General features: G+C 52.5%; 1 protein-coding gene and 1 long non-coding RNA gene across 4 annotated transcripts; one reads left to right on the forward strand and one right to left on the reverse strand.

Moving 5' to 3' along the window:
• Nucleotides 1-313: 313 nt before the first annotated feature.
• Nucleotides 314-4,929, reverse strand: LOC117644613. 3 transcript variants are annotated; one of them, XM_034384222.1, is made up of 12 exons: nt 3,994-4,929; nt 3,696-3,809; nt 3,471-3,607; nt 3,182-3,357; nt 2,851-3,093; nt 2,666-2,766; nt 2,354-2,588; nt 2,010-2,252; nt 1,786-1,922; nt 1,494-1,701; nt 1,181-1,405; nt 314-1,093 (listed from the first exon to the last, which is right to left on the reverse strand). In XM_034384222.1, the coding sequence occupies exons 1-12, from the start codon at nt 4,416-4,418 to the stop codon at nt 725-727; spliced, it is 2,613 nt and encodes an 870-aa protein (XP_034240113.1). In that variant the 5' UTR covers nt 4,419-4,929; the 3' UTR covers nt 314-724. The 3 variants fall into 3 exon arrangements, with proteins under 3 accessions (XP_034240113.1, XP_034240114.1, XP_034240112.1); XM_034384223.1 differs by having other exon boundaries at nt 1,494-1,704; nt 2,681-2,766; nt 3,994-4,928; XM_034384221.1 differs by having other exon boundaries at nt 1,494-1,704; nt 3,994-4,926.
• A 4,316-nt stretch (nt 4,930-9,245) lies between these two features.
• LOC117644614 lies at nt 9,246-10,411 on the forward strand. The gene is made up of 3 exons (XR_004587670.1): nt 9,246-9,260; nt 9,649-9,796; nt 10,138-10,411. It is a non-coding gene; the product is annotated as an uncharacterized LOC117644614 (long non-coding RNA).
• Nucleotides 10,412-13,765: the final 3,354 nt, after the last annotated feature.

The following is a 13,765-nucleotide window of genomic DNA, read 5'->3' on the forward strand; positions in this document are numbered from 1 at the left end:
TTTGGGGCTCAAAACACGTCGAGATCTTTTGGCCGCCTCCACCGGTCTTCTGGCCCACTGTGCACCGGCAGCTACAGCCACTGGCTGGGGACTGGGATCGAACAAACGACGGACACCTTTACGACCGCGGGGGAAGGGGGAGGGGAGGGGTTCGTTCAACTCATCCGCGGGGCCGCGGGGGGCCGCGGTGGAGCCCCTCGCCTGCCGCCAGTGCGGCCACCTCTGCAGTGCGGGGGCGGTTGCTGGAGTAGCCCTATCAAAACGCGGACGCTGTGGTGAAAAATAGGACAGAGTATCCGCAATGAAGTTCGCCTTTTAGTTTTACAAGATGTATTTGCAGAAAACCCTCAGAAAATACATAAAAAAATGTTTCGTAGAAAAAAAAGCGAAAAAGCGTCTTGGGTAACAACAATCAAATTTTACAGGTACATTTTAAGGACAAGAAACATCGCTGGTTATATTGTTCGCAAGTCTCATTCTCAGAAAAAAATTAAGACCATCTGAAATTAAAGGTTTGAAAAAAGGCGATAAAATTTTAAGATGACTGTCATTTTGGAAAGGTATATTTCCTTAAAATGCCCCAGAGGGAGACACAGGATAAACATCTTATAGAATAGAAAACAAAACAACAAACAAATAAAATTTGTGGGAAAAGGAGAGAAGCAAACAGGAACCAAGAAAGATCTTTTGTTTAAAAAAAAACATTTAAAAAAATTTAAATATGTTACTCAGTTGGCCGGAAGTATTGCATTGTCTCTTTTAACTTAGCATCATAAAGCTTAACATAATTACTGTAAGGACTACTGATTGTTGTTTGAAGAGATGCAAAACTAAGTTTTTTGTTTAACAATCTCTCCAAAGCCTTTAGGTTGTCTAAATAAACTGGTGGGTACTTGACATTTAAAATAAAGAAGAACGCCAGTAGAGATGAACATACATCAAATGCTGAAGCTAAGTACTTCTCCATCACTATTCTGTCTCGGAATGTTACCATTAGCTTTGAAATGCGGCCTTCATCATTGGTTAGCACTACAGCACATGGAACCTCAGTGCTGCGGAAACTAAAGTCTCCGTCATTAAATGCTGCCATTTGCTGAAATGTACAAAGTTCAAGTGGAATTACTAAACAAAACACAACACAGCGTGGAAACTAGGTGAAGGTTAATGCTAAATAACTCACGTGTTTGATCACAAACAGAGGTTTGGTGTCTGGTCTTGGATGCCTCTGATTAAGGAAGTGCTCCTGAAGCTGTACCAAAACTTGAACTCTTCTTAAGTCTTCATTAGTAGAAGGTAATTGTGAAGATTCCCAAAACATTTTTGTGAGGACTAAAGAACCCTCATCAAAGTTCTCTCTCAACTCTTCTATACTAATTCCAACTACAAGGGAGTACTCATGCAACAACTGTAAACAAATCATTATTGTGATAGAGACACAATTAATTAAAAACCATTTTGATATAAAACTGTTGTAAAGCACATACAGTACTAACCATTTCAAAGTTACTTAAATGTCTATAGGTTTCAAGGAACATTAAAACATCAAAGCCAGGAGAAGAGACTGCCTTTTTTCTCAGGTTAAAACTTTTTTCTATAAGGTATTGTATCTGATCTGGTTTAATATCACAATCAGGGTTGGCCAGCTCTTCATCAGCCATCCTCATTTCCTCATCCATCGTATTTTGAGGAGGGTGGTGGAACCTACTACATACACATCCATGAGTTCTTTTCATTTCTTACCCTCATTTTTATTAAAAATTTAAAACAAATTGAAAAATGCAATACCTAAGTTCATTGGCTTGAGGGCCTGGTTGTTGCATAGCCATTGCCAATGACCGTTTTTTAAGCCTATTGGGCTTTTTGTTAAGTTCATAGCTCCTTCTAGCACGAAATGAGGCACTCAAGGATTTTTTGAAGCGGTCCTTAAATCAAGAAAAAAATTAAGTAGCTTAATATTAAAATCCTTCAAAGAGCTTTTTTTTTTGTAGGTATGAGAATGAGATACTTACATATCCATGATCAGTATCTGGGTCTTTTAATGAGGGGAAAGCTAGAATCATTTTTAGACAAAATATGTCATACTCCTTTTTAGTTGGATACTCATCACCTGTGACAGCCACAATATGTGCCTTACAGGTTGGAAGTACCACTGTCATTCTTGGCGCAGGCTTTGCAAGCTCTGCTAAGACATCAGGAGCAAAATCAGGTAAAGGTGTGTCAGATGTCAGGCGTTGTCCTTCAGCTCTTACTTTCTAAAAATGAAGAAAACAAAAAGTATGAACAGAAACATTTGTGAATTGGAGCCCCTTCATCAAATACACCTCTGATCGATCAAACAGAAAGCCAAACCAACCTTTACAGCTCTGCGCCTCCTTTTTATGTTGGGCCTCGAGCCACTGAGATCACTGGCTTCTGAATCGCTATCTTCTTGCCATCCGCTCTCAGAGAGAGACCTCTGCATGTCTCTTGAATGCTCATCATCTTCTGACCTATTCCCTAAAGTTGAATTGCTTGTTGATGGTTGTGGGCAAAAATCTAATTTGCTAGCATCAACACCAAGAGGAAGTGATTCACCTAAGGTAGACATCCTAGAAAAAAAATTAAAAAGGACATGTTTATAATTTGAGTAAGATTGACAAGAGCAATAAATATAAAATTTACTCACCACATATTGCCAGACCTTTTGACCATTCTACTTGGCTTTATATTTTTCTCGTAGCTTCTCCTAGCCCGAAAAGAAGCACTCAATGATTTTTTAAAGCGTTCCTGCAACAGTGATTGGTTTTATCACTATTTTTGATTAAAGTTACGATGGCAAAATTGGATTGCTGTAAGGACTTCATTACTCACATAACCATGGTCAGTGTCTGGGTCTCTCAGAGATGGGAAAGCCAAAATCATTTTTAGGCAAAATATATCATATTCTTTTTTGGTAGGGTATTCATCACCAGTTACTGCAACTATGTGAGCTTTACAAGGTGGAAGTACAACATTCATTCGTGGTGTTGGCTTCAATAACTCTTCTAGTACATATGAGGAAAAGTCCGGTAAAGGAGTGTCAGATGTCAGACGCTGTCCTTCCTCTCTTGCTTTCTGCATTGAAGTATTAATATTTATTTTAAATAAGGCATTCAGATGTTGACAAAAAAGTCCAAACCAGTTACAAAGTCTATCTACTTGCCTTCACAGCTCTTCTTCGCTTCTTTGAAGGTGTGTGACTTTCTGAAGTGACACAGTTGTTCTGTGTAGCATTTTGAAAGTCTAGGGAAGGCTGCTGGCTTCCCTCTGAGTCATCATCGTCATCGTCATCATCAGATTCAAACTCGTTATCACTCTTGACGTTATCACTAGATGGTCCTGACAACATAATTCACATCATACTATGGTGTCCTAGCATACCACTTGCCATTGGATAAATGATTGGTGACCAAGAATATTAATTTAATTCATTAAATAAAACCAAAAATTACCAATTTGCCAGTTTCCTTGAGCTATTGGCAAGGCGTTTGCTTGAGAGCCATCAAACATGCTGTGGTTTGACCATTCGTTTCCGGAGAAAAATTCTTGTGTGCTTTGAGAACAGTCACCCGTTGATTGGTCACCCAATCTAAAATGAAGCGCACTGTGGTGAGATTTTTCTGTCCCATGTACAAGTAAGCACAATGAGTTTTAAAACCTAACAAACACACATGTACCTCGTTTCATCCTGCACACCAAGAGGGTCGCTGAAAAGCTCCTGTTCCTGACATATTCCGATATTTGTATTGGCTTGACTCGATAAGTTAGGTTGTGTTGCCTTGATGCTGTCGCTGACAAAGTCATAGGAAACATAATAAATGAAGTCATGATTGGAAGATGATACATCCATATCACAGGTCCATTATAAGAGAGATAGACCAAACGTTAGCTTGCAAGCTAGGGACAGCTTTCGTGAATCAAATAAGTTTACAACGCAGTTTGCGCACAGATAGGTAGGGCTGAAATTGTTCTTACCTTGAGCCCACCAAGTACTGGCAAGCTAGCTCATTCCTTGCATTGATCTCATAATCGTTCTGTGTTGGTCCAACCAGCTTTGAAGAGTTGATTCTACCCAGCACACCACAATTTTCACATTCCAAAACAAGTTTGAATCCAAGTCCACACATTTCTGTCACTGAAAACGTCACAATTCCGGAGCATATCCTGCATTTGACAAGCAGACTGATTTGCTGGAACACGGGTTCATAGTCTATGATAATGTAACCCCCGCAAAAGCCGCTTTCAGAGGAAAACTGACAATTGTTGTCATTGTATGACACACTTGCGGAGGTTAGACTTTCGGGAGGCTTTTTGGTTGGAGAGAAAATAGTCTCTATATGATACTTGGTTCTGCTCCTTTTCCACTCCTTGCTGGACATGGTGGCACAACTCGCGTCCATCAGTGAAAATTCAACTAAAAACACAGTCACTGAAAGGAAAATAAACTTTGGCAGCCGGCTGTCTGTCAAGCTGAAGTAAATAAACAGAACGGCAACTGTTTTCTCTTTCTCAGAAGTCGATCAGCTGGCGACGGTGACGGTGACATTCTCCGGCCTTCGAGTTCCTCAAACTTGCATCATGTCATCAAGCCGTCAACAGGTAAGACGGTTCATTCCGCTTTCTCTGACAGCTCGTCTTCGCTACAACACTTGTCATTTCGCGATCAGCTTGAAGCTTGAAGCGCGCTGTCCACAAAGCACAAAGGTTGGGGTTAGGTGTCGGGGGGCTAACTTACGATGCCCTGTTTGACTCGGCACGCGCCGCGGCAACCGAAGCCAACGCAACGTCTTCGGGAAAGATCGAAGCGTAAAATTAGCGAATACTGAGAAAATGACGATTATTTATTGAGTGCAGCAAAGTTTCCCGCGCGAAGTCCGCAGGCTACGGTAAAAACATTGGGCCGGCTCTACAATGAGGCAGCTGCCGCCGTGCCGGGTAGGCAACCCCTTCGACTGGACCAGCATCCCCGCTGCAGTACACAAAGTCGGTGATTTTGTCTTTCGTCCGAATGGATTTATTGTTCCAGTACGCCCCCCCCCCTCTGCCTTGAAAATGGTTCGAAACCCCTTTAGAAATTTAAGTGGCCGGTGGCGCGGAAGGGCAATCAGAGGAAACTATGCCGAACGCCGGCGAGCGGGGCAAGCGGGGCGAGCGGGGAGCAGGCTGAGCGAGCACCCGTCTAATAATTTGGTTTCTCTGGGCTGGGCCTTGCCGGCCTTGCCCGTGGGTTTCATTATCGCCGGCAAGATTTACCGAGCGGACCGAGCATACATCCGGGGCCGTCGCCTGGCCTAACCTGACCTAACCTAACCTAACCCGACTTAACCTAACCCGACTTAACCTAACCCGACTTAACCTAACCTGACCTGAGCCAAGCTGGGCCAAGCTGGCGCAGAGCTAGGCCTCCAGGACGTAGACCCGATCCCGGCGGTCCCACGGGAAATGTCAGCTCGGCTCATGCTGTGTATGCATGCATACCAGGCCAGCCTAGGCCAGCCGTGCACGGCCGGCCCATATATACCACGACCTTTGGTATTGGAGGACGGAGAGGGGGAGAGGAGGGGGTTGGCGTCGCCTGACCTGACCCAACCCCCTGCGCGCGCGCCTGCAGTTCAGGGCAAATCGTGACAACGTCAAAAAAAAAAAAGTAGCGATATACATCGGCAACTTTGGCCCGTCCCGTACATTAAGAAACGTACGAATTTCGCCTATGTTTGACCCTGACGGGAATTAAACCTGAGTCTGGGGTTAAAATAAATGTCGTTTTCGTCATCAGCACCCTCGAAAACATCAAAAACAATGCAAAAACTCGAATAAAAAGAATGTTCAAAAAATACTCCGCTGGGATTTGAACCCGGGTCCGAAGTTTTTCGATTCGCTCGAAACTGGCACCATTGGTTTTCTCTCGTCGCCCCGATTCCAAAGATACCCCTACATGCCCTCCTAGCTGCATCCGTTGCCGAGATCCTCCTCGACCCCATGTAGACCATGATGCACCTGCAGCAGCGCCCCCGGGGCTCGGATCGGATTTGCTGCCACCGGGCGGTTCTTAGGGTCACCCAAGGAGGCTGCATACCAAATTTGGTCAAGATCGGACCACGGGAAGTCCTCGGACGGACGGACGGACGAACGAACGGACGCACAGCAGGGATCATACTATATGCCCGTCCCTCCGTCATTTTTTTACAAAAAATAAACGGGACGGGCCAAAAAAAGAAAGTTTGTACACACGCGGTATTTGAACCCACGTCCTGGCAGATGCGGTCCACAACTCCTGCTGCACTGTGATCTGCCGCTGAGACAGGATCGATCTGTGTGGACGCTCACAGAAAAAATGAAGTGGCGTTATAGCGCATTTGAAAATGTTGACACTTTGTTCGCAGTGCAGGACGAGAAGTGGGAAGCGCTCTGGAATTTCACGGGCCGGGTCGCGGCGTCGCGGAGGGTGTCGCTTGGCGTGCCACGGTCGTTTTTCGTGGAGGCGCGGCGCGGTGGGGCGCGGCCCTTCTGGAGAGGGTCTGAGGGCTTCCCTTCCGCAGTGGTGCAGCGCGGTGCGGCGGGCAGGGCGGACAGGGCGGGCACGCACAACTTTGCCAAACTAATTTTTAAGTGGTGGGTGGCACGTAAAGAGGTGCAAAGCTGTGCCTCTGTTGCGGCGCCGCCGTGTTTGCGACGCCGGTCCCTCTCTCTCTCTCTCTCTCTCTCTCTCTCTCTCTCTCTCTCTCTCTCTCTCTCTCTCTCTCTCTCTCTCTCTCTCTCTCTCTCTCTCTCTCTCTCTCTCTCTCTCTCTCTCCCTCTCCCGCTTCCGGCCCTTGCTGCTCGAGGCAGGACTTCCCCGGGGACTGTGCGACTCAAGCCTACCGTATTGGTGGAGGCCTGCTTCCCCTGCTGGCTGCTTGGCTGAGGCAACTCCCTGCGAGGGACTGTCCCTACCTCTCCCCCCCCCCCGATCCCGCTCCCCGCCAATCCTCGCCCCGATCCCCTCCCCTCCCCCCTTCCCCTCCCCCGCCCCGCGACCGCGTTGACCTAGCCAGGCTGGGCCGGACCTGCCCCATATACATAGGGCGGACTGGACCTGGGGGAACAAACTCCGAGGTGCCGCCTTCCCGAGTAGGCCCCCCGGCCGGGCGGCCGGGCAGGCCGACCCGGGTCCACTTTGCCTTTCAAGGACAGCTGTGCATTGGGCCGGTCCGCGCTAGCCGCGCCCTGCCCTGCAGGCCGAATCCGGGGAGCCACCCCGTCGCCCTGTCTCTCTCGCGCCCGAGCGGGGCGCCCCGCGAGAGCGACAGGGACAGAGCGAGGAAGCGTCTTCGGAGCGCGCCTGGCCGCCAACAGCGATGGGGCGGCGCCGCTGCCGCCACGGTTTGCCTCGCCTCGCTGCGAGCCTCGCTGGAACTAAACAACCCGTCTCGGTGCCACTGGAGCCTAGCAGTGGCCCGGCCCGGCCCATGGCCCAGGCCGTCCGACCAGGGAATGCTATACTTTGAGGCGCGGCGCAGTGCCGACCAATGGGAGCACAGCGCGCCAAAGTTGGGGCGGGGCCGCCGGCTGAAATCGTCATTACGGCGTGCCAGCCAGCACGGCCAGCACGCTGCCAGTGTAGGTGACCCACGAGACCAAAGTCCCGCGGCCTTGCCCCGCCTCGCCTTCCCTTTCGGCCTTTCGCCTGCCTTACCTGCTGTACCTGTGTTTATGAGGCCTGAAGGAGGCTGACGGCGTGGTCTCGGTGCGGCCTTGGCCGAGGCCACGGCCTTGACGGCGTGCTGCACAGGCAATATCGCGCGTCGCGGCGACGGCGGCAACGCAACACCAAACGGCAGTGTGGGGCGTCGGGACCACCCCCTCCCCCTCCCCCTCCCCCCTGACTGCCTCAGGTGTGTGCCGAGTCGCGAATATCGGAGCAGCTCACGGTGTCGCCGTCCCGGGTAAACACAGGCGCTTGGCTGCTATTTCCCAGTGCAATCGCAGACGCGGAGGAAGCTGGCGCAGACTTAGACCAACTGTCGAATGAACGGCACTCGCTGAGAATGTTGCCAGCTTTTTCTGATACGTATCGGTGCGGTGGAGGTGGAGGCGGCCAAAACTTCAGACGCGTTTTGAGCTCCAGAGTCACTACATGGGACTCGAACCGAACGTGTGACCCCACCAATAGATTCCTCGTTCGGAGAGCAATCCATTGGTGGGGTCAGACGTTCGGTTCGAGTCCCACTTAGCGACTCTGGAGCTCAAAACGCGTCCCGGATTTTGACCGCCTCCGCCGGTCTTCTGGCCCACAGTGAGCCAGCCAGCAGCCGCACTGAAACGTATGATGACGTCGGCTGGCCGGGGTGAGCTCGACCACAGCACTCTAACGGCGTTGTGCGCAGCGCCACAGCGTCGGGGCGGCAAGGCTGCAGACTGATTCCGAGAGTCGTTTCCATCGCTCTGTCTCTCTCGTGCTCACGGCGCGTCCCCTGCGGGTGCGAGAGAGACAGAGCGAGGAAACGACTGTCGTCTGCTGGCCAGGCCGGGCATTAAGCGGACCAACCAGTGGCCCTGCGTATAGCCGAAGCCTGCAAGCCTGCAAGCCGGCCCGGCCGGGTGAAGTGGCCGGACTGAACGCCAGGCGGGGCGCGAGGTAAGGATGCGCCGGGCAGGTTGTTTTAATTAAAACTGCTCCTCCTCCTCCCCCCTCCCCCTCCCCCTCCCCCTCGACCCTCCCCTCCCCCCTGCCCCTCCCCTCCCCCTGCAGTCGTTCCGCCACTCCGCCAGACACACTCTGCGGACAAACACACACAGTCACGATCGGGTTGTGGCCGCTGGTTTATGTGAACGAGAGGTGCTCGTGGAGCCATCGCCCCCTAGATTCATTACGCGGAGCGAAAAAAAGAAGAAGGAAAAATTGGCCGTAAAAAGCGCAGGCAGGCCCGGCGGCGGCGGCGGGTCGCACCAAATGCAAATTAAGACTCTCATGTCCGTTATGGGCCATCACTGTCCGAGCAACGCGCCGCGACGCGCTGCGGGGGGGCGTCGACCCGCGCAAACGGAAACCAGGAAAACACCCATGTTCTTTTTTTCTCCCTGCGGAAACCTTGAAACTGTACTCATGTTCGACAATTTTGCGACGACGAGACATGAGTCACGATTCGGGGAAATTCGGCGACAACAAGGAGGCGGGAGTTGTCGGTTTGATGGTCGTCGTGTTGGACGTGGTGGCCGCGGACAGCACAGTCGTGTCGAAGTGCACTGCCTACACTCTAAATGTAGGGTGCCCAGTAACTGGGCGCCTTTGTCGCCCGCCCCACTTTTTAGGGTGCCAAATGTCGCCCAGTTTCTGGGCACCTTTGTCGCCCAGTCTCGAGGTGGACAAACCATTAAGGAACCTGCCTCCACCCATGGACCAGCAGCGACTGAGGTGCCAAAGGTGCCCAGAATCTAGGCACCTCAGTCGCGCAGGAACTAGACACCTGAACATGTTCTACCCTGGGAGAGGGCCGGTTACTGTATGATTTGTCCACCCCGAGACTGGGCGACAAAGGTGCCCAGAAACTGGGCGACATTTGGCACCCTAAAAAGTGGGGCGGGCGACAAAGGCGCCCAGTTACTGGGCACCCTACATTTAGAGTGTAGCACCGCCTTGTCGTGGCCTAGCACCGCCTTGTCGTGGCCTAGCACCGCCTTGTCGTGGCCTAGCACCGCCTAGCACCGCCTCATAGCGACCCACCAGCCATTCCTGCCAGGACTCTCCACCATGGCGTCCGTCAAACTGCTTCTCGTCTTCGCCCTGCTGTGCCTCGCAGTGAGTAGACAACACCCCTAACCAACTTAAGATTTTCATGTATACACTGATTTACTGAATTATTCAAATTACAGAGATATTGATTACATGTGACTAGTTTTGATTTACAAATATCACCGATTGCGGGAAATTTTAGACGATTTTGTGGATTATTAGGGATTATTTGAGATTATTTGAGGGCCGTCTTCGGAAAGCTGTCAAAGTGTTGGAAATCCAATACGGCTGACTTTGGCCGGCCACTGCATCCAATCTAGCTGCGGTCAAAGGCCTCCCTTCTGGACACTTCGACACTGGTGGATGGTGGGGGCTTTCGCGGACTGATGTGGCAACATGGTTGGCAGGCCGCGATGGCAGGTGGACCTGGCAGACCTGATGTTGGCCCACGTGACCTGCGTCCACCCAGGATAGACGGCCTGCGGGGTCCACGCGGCCTAGAAGGCCAACACGGCCCACCTGACCGACATAGCCCACCCGGACCACACGGCCGACGCGACCCAGACAGACGACCCCGCCCAGACGGCAGACCTGGCCCCCTCGGCCCACCCGGCCGCCATAGCCCGAATGGCCGACCCGGGGGCCGACCCGACGCCCGACCCGACGCCCGACCCGACGCCCGACCCGACGCCCGACCCGACGCCCGACCCGACGCCCGACCCGACGCCCGACCCGACGCCCGACCCGACGCCCGACCCGACGCCCGACCCGACGCCCGACCCGACGCCCGACCCGGCGGCCGACCCGGCCCGCGCAAGTACACTGCGGCGGAGGAACAATTCGCAAAGACGTTCCTCCACGTCCACGCCATGTCGCTCGAGGACCGCAAACGTGTGCCACTGCACATCAGTCAATAAACAAAGATTCCCTCTCGGTTGCAGCGTGTCCATTTTTATTCCACACTTCTCGCCTGGAGTTCTCGTGATTTCCTTCCCCCGATCTCCACCCATGACTTCTTGAATCAAGAAAAAATTTAACTTTTCTTGTGTTTTATTTTTTTTTTAAAGAAAAATTTTCTGGATTGAAACTTTGTTTTCTTGTAATAATAAACATTTTCTTGCGTTAAGATTTTTTTCTTACAAAAAATAACGAGAAAATTAAAAATTAATTTTAAGGTGTGCGTTCGGTGCGTTTGCAGTAACCCTCTGCTTCCAGGCCGCTGCAGCAGCGCCGGGCATTTGCTTCGGCCGCCCGGTCCGGCCGTGCCCCGAGCCCAAGGCCAGCCAGCACAAGGCCATCAAGGCCGCCAAGCCCAAGGCCATCAAGGTCCCCAAGGCCACCGTGTACGAACGACGCACTGGCGGAAAGATCACACACATTGACCCGCCGCCGCCACCGTCGCCGGTCCGCCCCGTCGGCATTGGCGGAAAAATGGTGCCGCTGGACGAATTCGCCAAGAAATTCGGAGGCAAATGACGGATAATGAATTCCACACCACAAAAAAAAGTTTATTTAAAATGACGAAAACTGTTGTAGTCATTTTGAACTGACCTTCGTGTACTCTCTTAGTCGGTTACTATCGTCGAAACTTGAGTTAATTCAATTAAACGATTTTACAGTGTGATACGGTGCCAAGAAGACTTCGTTCTTGTCCCTAGAAAACAGAATAAAAATGACAAGAACTTTCACTTTACTATCCCATTACAACAGCGAAAGTTGCCGGGAGTACTGATTTTCTAAGGCCCTTTTAGCTCTGTTTTCCGACCTTGTACTTAGAGCTTCCCTGCAAGCCACCGTGACACCCCCGGCAGGAGACGCATTAAAAAGTTAGCTACCGGGCTGGCGGGGCTGGCGGGCTAGGCGCGTTCCTTTGCAAATGTATCCATTTTCCAGCTCGACTGATGAAAGGTTCGAGGCTGGCGGGGCTGGCGGGCTAGGCGCGTTCCTTTGCAAATGTATCCATTTCCAGCTCGACTGATGAAAGGTTCGAGGCTGGCGGGGCTGGCGGGCTAGGCGCGTTCCTTTGCAAATGTATCCATTTTCCAGCTCGACTGATGAAAGGTTCGAGGCTGGCGGGGCTGGCGGGCTAGGCGCGTTCCTTTGCAAATGTATCCATTTTCCAGCTCGACTGATGAAAGGTTCGAGGCTGGCGGGGCTGGCGGGCTAGGCGCGTTCCTTTGCAAATGTATCCATTTTCCAGCTCGACTGATGAAAGGTTCGAGGCTGGCGGGGCTGGCGGGCTAGGCGCGTTCCTTTGCAAATGTATCCATTTTCCAGCTCGACTGATGAAAGGTTCGAGGCTGGCGGCCCCGGCGGGGCGGCAACTCGGCCAAAGTGCAGCGCAGCCGCCAGCCCGAGCTGGCAGGCAGGCAGGCAGGGCGTAGGCGGTGGGGCCTAGGGGAGCTGGCGGGGCGAGCATTGACGTGACCTGACACCGTTCGAAACACTTTTGAAGGTCGCGGCGCCGCCCGGCCTGCACGCCAAGTACCCGGAATGTCGCGCTGTCTCTCTCGCACCCACGCGGCCCGACGGCGCGCCGCACGAGAGCGAGAGAGACAGCCTCGGCATCAGCATTCCGCGTCGCCGCGCGTTGTTGGCCGTTGCAGCCAGCTGGAGCCTCGGCTGGAGCGGAGCCGCTTTGCAGCGAGCCATGACGCAATAACCGAACCAGCGCCATTTCCGGATTGTTTTCACCGAAAGCCAAAAACAGCGTCGCGAACTGTTTGGAACGGCATTCGGGCAATCTCTCCGGTGCGCGGCTCCACTGCGGTCCCACACTGCGTGCTCTGTCTCTCTCGCACCCACACGGAGCGGCGCCACACTGTCTCGCGAGAGCGAGATGGAGCGACGAAAGCACTGTTCGGAATCAGCCTGCTGGAAGCCCATGCGACTGTCTCTCCGTCTCTCTCGCACGCACGGGGTGGCCCGCAAGGGAGCGAGAGAGAGAGAGAGAGAGAGAGAGAGAGAGAGAGAGAGAGAGAGAGAGAGAGAGAGAGAGAGAGAGAGAGCCGCTGCGCCACGGAATCCTCTGACGAACGGGGCGGGCACGGCGGGCAACGGCGAAGCGCACTTTTGTTATTGTTTGAAAGTACGCGACGGGTTTGGCGAGCCGAACGGGATAAGATCTCTCTTTACGAGGGAACCGCAGCGGAACCGCAGGGAAGCGCCGGCCCACTACGCGGGAAAGCCAACACACACGCAGACAGACAGACAGACAGACAGACAGACGGACAGACAGACAGACTGACACACTCACATACAAACAGGTCACTCACATGAAGCCAGACCGAGGCACGAAAAAGGATTAACGGTTAACCGACATGGATTGAACTCAGCGGCCGCCTAAAGTCAGCCGAAATCACGACCGACCTCCACCAGTCTGACTGACCAAGCTTCAGTCCAGCGGTTCTCAACCTGAGCGAGTCGCGACCGTCGCAAAAAAAAAAAAATCTTTTACGCGATAGTTTTTGGCGCCCTTTTTAGGTTTTTAAGGCGGAGGGCGGGTATATCTAGCCTTTAGTAGCAATGGTAATGGCGGGTAGGCAACGCAGTGTACACTTTCGTCGAGCGTGTTGCCTACCCGTGGTTGCGCGGGCGGCGGTGGCGCCGTGAGCCCCCAGTCCCAGTTCTTAGCGCTCTTTGGCCGTGGTCGTGGGCTAGGCGTGGGGACGCCGCACAGCGGGCCAGAAGACCGGCGGAGGCGGTGAAAATCCCGATAACGCGTTTTGAGCTCCAGAGTCGGAGGGACTAAAACCGAACGATGACCCCGCCAATGAGTTGCTCCCCGAATGAGGAATCCATTGGTGGGGTCACACGTTCGGTTCGAGTCCCGTTTAGCGACTCTGGAGCTCAAAACGCGTGTAGATTTTTGCACTGTGCGCGCCGCCACGCCGCGCGAGACGTCTCCGAGGCGAAGCAGCCCAGCGTTCCGCTTTGTTCTGTTATTCCCCGATTGAAAGTTAAAGATTCAGGTCAATTCCGGCAGCTTTCGGCCGCTGTCCGGCATCTTTCCGGCATCGATAAAACATCGCCGGC

This window comes from Thrips palmi, unplaced genomic scaffold, assembly GCF_012932325.1.
Source record: "Thrips palmi isolate BJ-2018 unplaced genomic scaffold, TpBJ-2018v1 HiC_scaffold_18, whole genome shotgun sequence".
Taxonomy (NCBI): Eukaryota; Metazoa; Arthropoda; class Insecta; order Thysanoptera; family Thripidae; genus Thrips; species Thrips palmi.

Bases quoted from the DNA above. Each gene is read 5' to 3' on its own strand.
- LOC117644613 (XM_034384221.1), bottom strand. From the start codon at position 4,418: ATGGACGCGAGTTGTGCCACCATGTCCAGCAAGGAGTGGAAAAGGAGC. The intron at 1,705-1,785 runs GTATTGCATTTT...ATGTGTATGTAG, and splicing joins CCTCAAGCCAATGAACTTAG to TAGGTTCCACCACCCTCCTC. The intron at 1,094-1,180 runs GTGAGTTATTTA...TGTACATTTCAG, and splicing joins CTCTGTTTGTGATCAAACAC to CAAATGGCAGCATTTAATGA.